The 11,811-nt window shown below is 42.6% G+C and overlaps 1 protein-coding gene across 2 annotated transcripts in view; it reads left to right on the plus strand.

Moving 5' to 3' along the window:
- olfm3a (olfactomedin 3a) overlaps positions 1–7,222 on the plus strand; it is a 15,583-nt gene extending 8,361 nt beyond the window's left edge. For both annotated transcript variants that reach the window (XM_076291241.1, XM_076291243.1), the window contains 4 exons: positions 3,074–3,229; positions 3,927–4,146; positions 5,659–5,765; positions 6,545–7,222. In XM_076291241.1, the coding sequence (XP_076147356.1) occupies positions 3,074–3,229; positions 3,927–4,146; positions 5,659–5,765; positions 6,545–7,222 (1,161 nt within the window). The remainder of the gene's footprint in view (positions 1–3,073; positions 3,230–3,926; positions 4,147–5,658; positions 5,766–6,544) is intronic.
- Positions 7,223–11,811: the final 4,589 nt, after the last annotated feature.

Consider the following 11,811-nt stretch of genomic DNA (forward strand, 5'->3'; position numbering starts at 1 on the left):
TACCTGCATCAATTTCTCACTGAGAACAGGGCTGGAGCTTTTAATGTTTTTTTTATTTTATTTTAAATTCAGAGATTAATTTGCTGCATCCTGACCTGACCAAGAATGCCTTTATGAGATATGATAAATACTTAAAACATAATTACAATGATTATGTTTGAATCAGAGTAAAATGTAGCCTGGCTAACGTCATACCCTCATCTCAAATGAGACGGGGTCTGGGAACTAGGCATTCATTTTCTCGTATTTGAAACGTGGTTTACGAATGCCCAGAGCCGTTTATTGGGCGCTACGAATGTCTATCAAATGCGTCTGTACATGGCTCATAATGGCTTCGGTGTGTCGTCATCGTCTTACTGCCCTCCCTCCGTTCTGTGATTGGTCCCCTAACTGAGGTGAAAATTTGCTTCATGGTATCCAGGCTGCCTAGCAGCATGAATTAAATTGCGCGCGCAAGGCAGCATGGGAAAACCCAGGCTAAGTAAAATGACCCCAATAACACATTACAGAGAAAACAGCAATAAAACAATTAAAATAGCAATTTAAATCGAGATATTAAAAATCTGAGTCGGTACTTGGCCCCCTAGCTTCAATGGGCACAACAGCTCTGTCTGAGTGGTGAACAGTAGAAAGGCACAAAAGGTTGCAATGTTTAACCCTTATGTTAGGCCCTGGGTTACAACATTGTTGCTGTTAAACAACTGTTAAATGGGAAACACTAAAGACCACATTAAAGACGAGACATAGTTTACACAAAGACATAGTTTATGGTCATATTTTCAACTGCGGCTGTGGGATGACTAAAGGCTGGGACTGAATTTGAAATCCACTCAGCTGTCTCTCTCTCCCCAGGGGCTAACAATGAGTTTGGAGATGATCGGCTTCAGGATACGATGCTGTGCAGAGGCAGTAAAGGCCATAAGGACTCAATGTTCAGTCTGAACTGGATGTATTAGAATATGCCAATGTTAAATTTGCATTTATAAAACATTATTTCTCTCACAATATTGCTCTAGAGATGATGTTGCATGTTAGCTTGGTGTGACCATTTATGGAGTAATTGATGGTTAAATAAGACCAAAGTCTTTAATTTGGCATCGACACATCAGTGTAATACATTAGATTCCACCACCATCATTTTTGTAGATGACATCATTTTCTAAAAAATTAGATTGTCAAAAAATGCTGAATGCACTTGTCTTGGGGGGCAGAATATTGATTAGATGTCAGGAATGTATTTGGAATATATTTAAGATGCCATATTTATTCCTTTGGTCAGGATTAATGTATTAATGACTTCTTACCTGCAGTTCTGTGGTTACTTTCCAGTGAATTGAATGGTAGCTTACTTAGAATGGTAGCTTGCTTAGTTGTGTTTGATAAGATATGATACCTGTGCAGGCATCAGTCAATTAGTGTTGCATTAGTGTTGGGGAGGAAAATAGTCAGTGCATTTGGACTATGTGTTCTGCCTGACTATGGCCACACACAATAAATGAATCTATGCTGAAAATGTAAGACAAGTAAGCTTGCTATGTGCATGTATAATCGAAAAGCATTTAAGTTCATTATTTGTCCAAAATGGAAGATTTATTTTTGTTTTGTATAGTTGCAGAAAATAGTTTCTTAGGGCATAAGTGAGAGTGAGAGATACAAGTAGTTATTTCTTCATGTTTATGAAAGGCTATGCACTATGGAGTTGAAACATTGTCTGAAAACTGCGAATACAAATAGGTATATTTTTCATCTGGGGTGTGTGTGTGTGTGTGTGTGTGTGTGTGTGTGTGTAACATAATTGAGTGTGTACACAAATACAAGGATGTAGGAGAAAAGGGGTAAAAGAGGGGAATGTGGCCTTACAATCACTGTTTGTGAAAAGATCTTATCTGAGTCCAGTAATGTCCAAATAGTAAGTCTCTTAGTGAGCCACACAGCAGCTGGGCAGGGCAGGCTCTTTCTTGCCTGCATGTCTTTTAAAGGCTTACCATCTTTTCAGATAAAATCTTTCTTCTTAAACACACTCATACACCACTGAACTGAGTTAATGTAATTAAAGAGGCTAATTGCCTTTATCAGTTTTCATTTAACCCTCCTGTTATCCTTGGGGTCAATTTGACCCCAAGCAACGTTTAACATCATAAAATATATGGTTCACTTTTTTTTTTTGCTTCATGTTTCATGACTTTTCCTCAATTGAAGGGTACAACAGAGTTAGCATGAAATTTGTACAATAATATGTTTTCAATGTCCTATACAAATATTTTGTACATTGATGTTCCTAGGGGTCAGTTTGACCCCAGATGTATGAAACATAGGATACATGAATATTTGACACATTATGGATATTATTATTTGAATAGTATGAGAACATATTGTTATTATCATTATTACATACACAAGTACTTATTACATATAAGTCATTTTGGCAGGGCTGTATAAGTCAAAAGGGGAAGCAACAGCAAGCATTTGGGCTGCTGACACTGGATGGGCAATATTGCCAGCCAGGATTCCAAGGTTCATAAAGGGGTGTGGGGGGGTGGGATTGTTTTGTAGGGCTTTTGGTGGTGGCTATTACACTCTTGTTAAGTACCTGTCACAAAAAAACTGGGTAACAATATGAATTATAATCATTTTCTGAGGGTTTATTTAGCTGGGGTCAAATTGACCCCAAGGATTTGAGGATAACACACGGGTTAAGTTATAAAAGCATGGTGCATAAAATGTGTAAAATAACATAAAAGTGGTTATGCTGTGCTGTGCTTCAAAACAAATCTGCTACAGCGTATACTAATCCAACACAGTGATTGCCTGTGGTTTAGCTTTTCTTGATAACATTTACTTAGTGTCACACCAAATAAACAATGTTGAAGGCCAACAGTTTCTACTTTGATAAATGGCAGTTTGAAGAATAAACTTCCAATCCGTTCACAGACAAAATATTTACTATAGGGCTAAGTTTTGATCCTTTCTCTGATCCATTAGGTCAAGTGAGGTCTCCATCAATCCTAAGTGGTGCATTTATGATGTTGGAGACGGTATGGTCATGCATGGCCTAATGTCTGTGAGCCAACAGGTTCAGAATATGTCTCAGTCCATCGAGGTGCTGAACCTGCGTACCCAGAGGGACTTCCAGTATGTGATGAAGATGGAGAGTCAGATGAAGAGCCTGAGGACAAAGTTCAGACAGATCGAGGATGACAGGAAAGCCATCATGGCCAGGAATTTCAAGGTAATACGCTTACTTGTTCATATCATATGGATGAACTTGGCTGAATCTGAGTCTGATTAATTGCTGTGCAGAAGATATACAACAGGCTAGTTTTTTTGTTGTTTGTCACATGTCACATGATCAAAAAATAGCATACGGTAATCCAAATATGTAGGCAATTCAGTGGGGAAATATTCAACAGTAAATGTGAGGTGAATAGGTTTTCAGAGTGATGTGATGTTCTCATCATGCTGGTCGAAATACCCATTCAGTCTATTAAATGAATACATTATAATGCAAATGTACATAAAATGAGGAGATTTTGAAGGGTACTCAATTTTATGTGTATGAAGGATGAATTGATGTAATTTTGAACAGACCTGCACAGTGACATATAAGTGAATTATTGCCCATAAGTAAGATACAGGAAACCGATGTCTGGAATGGGCTCTGACAGAGAGCACTGTCATTAATCATCTCAAGGATCGATTGTCTTATTAGTTTAATTCCAGACTATATCTTTTAGCTGTCCCGCTCACACAGTCACAAGGCTAGGCCAATGAGTTTTTCGCAGTGTGTGTGTGTGTGTGTGTGTGTGTGTGTGTGTCTGTTAGCATCCCTACCTGCGCATTTTTTTAATCCTCTGTGTTGGTTTGTGTGTGTGTGGTGTGTGTGTGTGTGTGTGTGTGTGTGTGTGTGTGTCTGTGCCTTTCCATAGGAACTGCAGGACAAGATGGACGAGCTGCAGCCGCTGATCCCTGTTCTGGAGCAGTACAAGACGGACGCCAAGCTCATCTTGCAGTTCAAGGAGGAGATCCGCAACCTCTCAGCCGTGCTGACCAGCATCCAAGAGGAGATTGGCGCGTACGACTACGAGGAGCTCTATAGCCGCGTGATCAGCCTGGACAGTCGCCTGAGGAACTGCATGAATAAACTGAGTAAGGGACAATGATGACCATTCTTTTTTTTAGGGGGGGGGGGTATTAACTTTAATGCCTTTAATCTGACAGTACAGTTGAGAGAGTGACAGGAAGCAAGTGGGAGGGAGATGGGGTTGGGATGGGGAAATGACCCGGGCCGGACTCCAACCGGGGTCCCCGAGGGCTCGTTGCCGTGGATATGGTACGGGCGCTGTAACCCCCCCAATGATGACCATTTTTTCCCATTTGTCTGCCATGTCAGGTCAGATAAGGACATAAGGACGTTGAGCCCTTGATGAAATAATATGCTGTATCATCTTCACCCCTGGTGAATGAATTGTGCTTTGTCTCATGTGCGTCCAAAACATGTTTAATTAAATTGTTGTCTAAGTTCGTCAAGAGGCCATTTTAGAATTCAGGTTTTGGAAAGCAAGTTTACTCAGCTAAAGCTCCACTCACACTGTAACTAAAAACTGATTTTCAGAGCAGTAACAGTGTTGAATGGCTTTGCTGTTGAATGTTATGGGAGCACGACACTCTCTAGTAGGCTACAGTGAGAGGTGGTGAAGACGTTGGTGACTTCATCCTCACGGTCTTTGATTTCCAGACAAGCACTTGGTAGCCTACCAGAATTAATTGGTTTCTTTCCTCATTTCACAAAGGGAACAAGTTATTGAATTCTGGAGTATTGCTACGTCGCAAAAAAAATAATAATACATTGACTCAAGTAGCTGCCTCTCACTCACTGCACCGTTGCCTCTACTTCAAACTCAAATGCTCACACACAGTTTCAGCCGAGGGTGATGTGCTTCTGCGCTAAACTTGTTACGGCAGGCTCCTCAAAGGCACGGCGCATCGCCGCTGTAAGCCATGAAAGTGTAGCGACGCATCTCGCATGACACTCACACAAGCATTAATCACCGATAACAGCCAAGGCATTTGCGCATCCGTCACATGGAAATTATAGATTTTGCCCTCAACGGCTCATTGCCTCCATCGACCATGGATGTAGATGCTACAAAATGAAAAGACGATAAAAAGACACCACTTTATGCTAGAATCAGACTGCGTCGTAGTTGTTATTACAGATTAATCCTGGGGCAGTTGCTATAATAAGTGGGTGATTGCAGTAAGCTATTTCCATGGAAGGCACATTAAATAATTATATCACTAGAGCATGCAGCCGATGTAATCACCACATATACAATCAGTCAGTGAATTTTCACACAATATTACTCTCTGTATTTGTACCTATTAGTTTAGCCTTTTTGTAATTTATGAAACCATAGTTTCATAATGGTTTCTTTTTAAATAATGAGAAACATCTGTATGCCACACAGTTGGTGCTAATTTATGCTAGTTTGGATATGCATGTTGTAGTATACGTTCTACTTGGAGCAGACTTTGATCATGCATGGTATGTTTCTCTGTGCCAACATAGGCATGAAATTGTATTTGAAAAAGAAGCCAAAGCAATAAAGCAACGCAGAGGGTGACTTTTGTCTTGTATTGTTCTTTTGTTATTAACAGCATGTGGGAAATTAATGAAAATCACTGGGCCCACGACGATAAAAACGTCTGGAACGAGATTTGGTGCATGGATGACTGACCCGCTGGCATCCAGCAAGAACAACAGAGTAAGTTGCGTGGGCACAACTATTCATCATGCCCCTTTTGTTGTTATCTCAGGGAGGACTCTGTGCACACACGAGGGAGAGAGACAAAGGGATGGATTACATACACAAGCATTTGTATTTGAAGCATCCAATCATAACTGCTCTAGGGGTGCCAAGGTAAAAGCCAGTCTCATACGAGCTTCGCTCAAATTGGAACAGCTCTGAACATGTCCTTTAATATGTACAGTGGTCCTTACAAAGGATATTCACCACAATTTCAACAAGCATGACTAATTGTGTGGTCAGGAAAATGGTTCCATGAAGATTTCTATTTGTATTATAGATATATAGTGGTACAATGGACTGAAAACTCAATTTCCAGTGTTGTATCTGCCTGGAAACAAAACACAGCAGGGAGCTAGCTGCTAAAAGAGAGTGGAGTGGACTTCAGAGTTCTTGTACTCTCATGGACGCCTAACAGAAATCACAGTCTCACCTTGAGAAGTGCTGTAATGACAGCCTTTTGTTTTGTGTATATATTTACAACCGGAAGAGTTATAAAACACTGCCAACCATAGATAGAAAGTACTGCTGACAAAGAGCCAATATCAGTTCCCATAAAACGCTTGCTTGTGGGGAAGTTGGGAGCCATGACTTGGAAGCGACCCCCATATCTTTGTTTGTCTCTCTGGGAACATTTTATGAAGACTGTTTTTATTGTACAGTTGCAAGTTTAATGACGATTCCAAACTTCCGCTTGTATCTTGCACACACAATAATAGCTCTTGTCTCCGCTCCAGGTCTGGTACATGGACAGCTACACCAACAGCAAGATCGTCCGTGAGTACAAGTCCATGACGGACTTTGTGTCTGGGCTGGAATCGCGGACCTACTATCTGCCGTACAAGTGGGCTGGTACCAACCACGTGGTGTACAACGGCTCGCTGTACTACAACAAGGAGCAGAGCAACATCGTGGTCAAATACAGCTTCGAGACCGGGCGGGTGCTGGCCCAGCGAGCCCTGGAGCACGCTGGTTTCCACAACGTCTACCCGTACACGTGGGGCGGCTCGTCCGACATCGACCTGATGGCCGACGAGCTGGGCATGTGGGCGGTGTACGCCACCAACCAGAACGCCGGCAACATCGTCATCGCCCAGCTGGAGCCCGAGACACTGGAGGTGCTCCGCACGTGGAACACGGAGTACTCCAAGCGGAACGCCGGCGAGGCCTTCATGATCTGCGGAACGCTCTACATCACCAACTCGCACATGACTGGAGCCAAGGTCTACTACTCGTACAACACCAAGACGTCCACGTACGAGTACACGGACATCCCCTTCCACAACCAGTACTATCACATGTCCATGCTGGACTACAACCCTCGCGACCGAGCCCTCTACGGCTGGAACAATGGACACCAGGTGCTGTTCAACGTCACACTGTTCCATGTCATCAAGACCGAGGATGACTCTTAAAGGGAGTGACGTACACGACAATAATGGGTCATAGTTCGTGATGAAGCATTTTGTACATTTTTTCACAATTTACTTTTGTTTACTGTTTTCTTGGGGAGCTTTCATCACCTCAAATGTGATTTACACAGTCTGTACTTGAAGAACTGAAGACATTTGCCTTTTTCTATGGGATGGGACACATGTGTATGGAATGGACAGATATATGGGCAGATGATGGAATATATTCTAATGAAAAGCAGAATATTTTTTTGAAATCCACAAACATCCATTGCTGCTGATTACAGTTATGCCTTATTTGCCGTAATCACATCTGAGAGCCTCTGGCTTTCATGATGACATCCATGCATGAATGTCTACATTTTGCCAAGTTATTTATTTCCAAAAAGGTTTCTCTCTCGTGAAAATATTTTATGTACTTTATCCTTTTATTTATTGTCGTGGCAAATGCAATTTGTGAGGAATACAATTCACACTGACTTCTATCTTGTACTGGAATTTCACTTTTCACTCAAACTGATACATACTCAAAAGCATAGTGCTGTATCTCTGACACTGAAACTGAAGACTGTAGTAACCATTGTGTTCCTGTGAAAATAAAGTTCATATTTTTAAAAAAATACAAAAACATGCTACCTTGGTGTTTAGATGAACCTCAGTGTAGAAAGAAAAGAGAAGGGCCAGTCAGATTCAATTTCAACCCTTTTACACCGCAAATAGTATATAGACCGAAGCCATATGATTGGAGAACATCACATGAAGGAGCCATTTTCTGATGATGAGACTGCCTGTGGTGCTCAAATGTCTCAGCACTTGTTTTTTTCTTGGGGGGGGGGGGGGGGGGGGGGTCGTCACAAGATGACTTTCAGCCTCGTCCTTTGGCATTTTCAATCAAGATCAAGGCCGAGGAGCAGGAATGACTCAACCTGCTCGGTGCAATTTTCCCTGCCTCTCTTCTCCGGGGTGTCAGTCTCCTTTCTTCTGTCAGTCGCAGAGGGAATCTTAATGGCCTCCAGAACTCATTAGCCCAGCAGAGCAAGCAGACAGCCTGCAGGGGTTATGGTACCTCTGGGCCTCCATGTTGCCTCTATAAACTCATATTGCCACTCAAAGATACACTCATACAACAACCTCACAGGCTTATACCTCTTTTTTACTGAACTGTTTGTTTACAATTAATTTTAAGTAGCAAGTAGAACTACATTTTTGACTAAATGTATTAATTAGTAGTGTTCTTCACATATAGTATATAAGTCCATGTCGTAGAAGTAGATTATGTTTAAGTGGTTGAGTTGGCATCATGTATGAGTAGCTAATGTCCTGGCTGAAGGTGCATTGCATTGAACCTCTCTCAAACCTTACTCAAACTGCAGAAGAAAATTGGACCTAGGACTATGTAATATGGACAGTGAGGATAAGAATAAAGCCCCCTACAATGTCTTTCCACCGCGCCATATTCAGCTACGCTACGTTCTGCTCCTGTCTGTCGTGTTTCCCCATCGTTCCCCATGAGAGTGAAAAGAAAGTGTTTGAAAGAAAGGTTTTTATCTGCCTTCACTTCGAGTGCACTGAGACATTCACTGTATATAACTACTCTATTTGCATGCAGCGCACGGGTAAGATGGAGAAACCTTGCACTCTGAGTTAAACATCCTTACAGCCCACCTCAGCCAGGGAAGAGCAAGATCCCTGGTGATATTATAGTGATTATCACAGTTGCATACAGCTGTATTTATTTTTTTTTCTCAGAGAAAGAGTGCATGTTCAGGCCAGAAATGCGTTCTGCTTGAATGGAGCAGCTACTCGTCGTCTGAAAGAGAAAAAAACTGGAGAGCTCTCACAAAGAGGTCTTGAGAGAGACAAGTAAATAACAGCCTCGACTTAAGTAGATGACGACATGGATCTGGCCCAGCGGATCTGTGCCAAATCGGCACTAGATCTGTTACACTGAAAGTTATTGCAGGGAGGCTTACCATTATACCCTAATAAGCATGCTCTCCTGCTAAAGAGGAATTTCAATTTTGCAACAAGCACAGCATCACTAGAAGGGCTTAGAGTCTAGAGTAAGATCTGCTTCAGCTTTCCGACAGGCTTTATGGAAGATAAGCCCTGCTGTCTACCAGGTACTCAAAGCAAATGAAAAAAAAACAGCATCATGATGGTGAGCTGTGAACCAGCTCTTTAAGGGATCTATAAAATGGGTCCTGGCTTGAGTTCTAAAATGGCCATTAAGACAACTGCCCTGGCAATACTCTTTACCGTGGCCAAATCATCTGTCATGACTGAGATAAAAGCCAAACAAATGCAGGCCCACTCCTCTGAAGCCTCACTCATTTCACATTCCTACAAGCAAGCTAGGAGGTGAAATATATGCCTGGCAGCCAGCAAAGAGCAATCACAACCTGAGTATCTTTCCCTCTCTTCTCCGGCTATTGATATTCACGACCACATGTTTATTTGCGTCAACATGCCAAGGCGAGATAAATGAATGTGAACACTGACTGAGTTTATTTCTGCAGCTTTGAAAATTCCCTTTCCAGAAAGATTATGGGGGGGGGGGGGGGGCAGGTAGGGGTGGTTGTGTGGTTGTCCCCCAACTTCTCCCTTGCACTCCCCAGCCAATAAAACCGCTATTTTCCACACAGCTGTGATTGCAAGGGAGGCAAGCTGCCGCCAAGTTTCATAGGCTTCATCATCCTCCTGAACAGCAACAAGCCATTACTGCAGCAGGTTGCAGCAAAACCCCTCTTAGTACTGAACAGTGATAGAGCATCTGCAGGACCATGCTGCTGTTTGAAAAACTAAAATGAGAAAAATGCTACAGAATGGATTCTGGGTCCGTCCGTGGGGCCTAATCAGTGTGAGGCTCTGGTTCTCAAACCCCTCAAACCCTTAAGTAATAGAACACTTTATTGTCTTGTGCATTTTAAGGTCCACCAAAAGGTGTAGTTTAGAGAGAGCAGATTCTCTGAGTTACGAATGAAATTGTATTTTTTTTTATTTGTCAGCCCACCTGAGCTAAAGGCCTGATTGTGTGGGGGTGTAAGAGGCACCAAGTGTAAGTATTCAGAGGAGAATAACTTCAGGAGTTTTTGTGAACTGAGACAGGAGCGGCAGTGACAGCTTGTGTAATATTCTAAATGTCAGACAGGCAGAAAGGCATACAGAGAGAGAGAGCGAGAGAAAGAGAGAGAGAGAGTTTTTACTTAAAGAGGGAAGAGTAGAATGGAGACAAAATGTAGCAATGAATTATTGCAGAGTGCACCCGATACTCCTGTAGGTCAGCGAAAGTTGATGTAGCTTCTTAAAGAAATGGAAAATAATTTGTGAACATTTTGTTTGTAACTTTTATCTTGTTTTTTTTTTTATTTCAGAAGGAACAATGTAAATGCAAAACTGTTTTGAATTCTTTGGTTGAATGCACTGAAAATTAAAGAAAAAGACTGGGGTTTCAAATCAATACAGCTAAACAAAATGTCTGGCTGGCCTTTGGTCCAACAAAATCCCTCAATTATTTCCAGCTCCCACCGTCGCCAGCCTGACATGCTCTTTAGTCTCCACACAATTTGGATCAGATCTGCGGCCAGCACGGGCCGCGGTCGTAATTCAGGGGGCAATTCTACATGCAGGTCTGCCATTCATTTCTTGTTGTAAAGGCGGTTTGAAAATCATCCCCTGATTTCCATTTCAATCACAAAGGCTTGTTATGCATCATCTTGTGTCCCCTGTCCCTGGCGCCTGGTTCCTGGTATTGTGTTATTGGTATTCTCTGTGACACCTCCCCTGTGGCCCTGAGCATATCTGATTTCCTCTCCTCGCCTTTCTGTTGTGTTTTTTTTTTATTTGTCTTTTTTACTGACACAGGCACATCTCAGTGAGTGTGAAAAAAACCCCACCTCTTATGGTGATACAATACATTTCAGGGTAGGCTGGAATGTATTGACAGATAGAAGGTGAGTTTTTCCTGTGCAGAGTAAACACTGCAGGAGAGCTACTCAGCAAGGACCTCAGAGAGGCAGAGACCAAGATATTTTTGATCGTTGCAATATTACAGGTAATTAAATGCTCCATGTTAAATGTAGTCAGGCTTTCCCCACCCTGTGTCACCAGTGGCATCCCTGCCTTTGTGTGTGTGTGTGTGTGTGTGTTTGTGTGTGTGTGTGTGTGTGTGTGTGTGTGTGTGTGTGTGTGTGTCTGTGTGTGTGTGTGTGTGTGTGTGTGCCTGTCTGTGTGTGCTCTGTGTGCTCTGTGTGTCTGTGTGTGTGTGTGTGTGTGTGTGTGTGTGTCTGTGTGTGTGTGTGCCTGTCTGTGTGTGCTCTGTGTGCTCTGTGTGTGTGTGTGTGTGTGTGTGTGTGTGTGTGTGTGTGTGTGTGCGCACGCGTCCGCACATTGATATGATTGCAAGATTAATGTCCTCACCCAGAGTCCCGGCACGTTGAGCATGAGCACAGGTGACACCATCCCGCGCCTGCCGGAGGAAATTAATTAACCTGAGGAGCGGCGCCTAAATCACACGCACTCTACAGGGGTGTCAATCAGCCCTGAATAGCAGGCCACACTGGGGCTCGGCTTCCTGTGATAGTGGGTGGCAC

Source organism: Alosa pseudoharengus, unplaced genomic scaffold (genome assembly GCF_046254945.1).
Source record: "Alosa pseudoharengus isolate Yale_2024_CS ecotype anadromous, Long Island Sound unplaced genomic scaffold, YU_APseudo_1.1 YU_APseudo_1.1_scf_18, whole genome shotgun sequence".
NCBI classification, from domain to species: Eukaryota; Metazoa; Chordata; class Actinopteri; order Clupeiformes; family Clupeidae; genus Alosa; species Alosa pseudoharengus.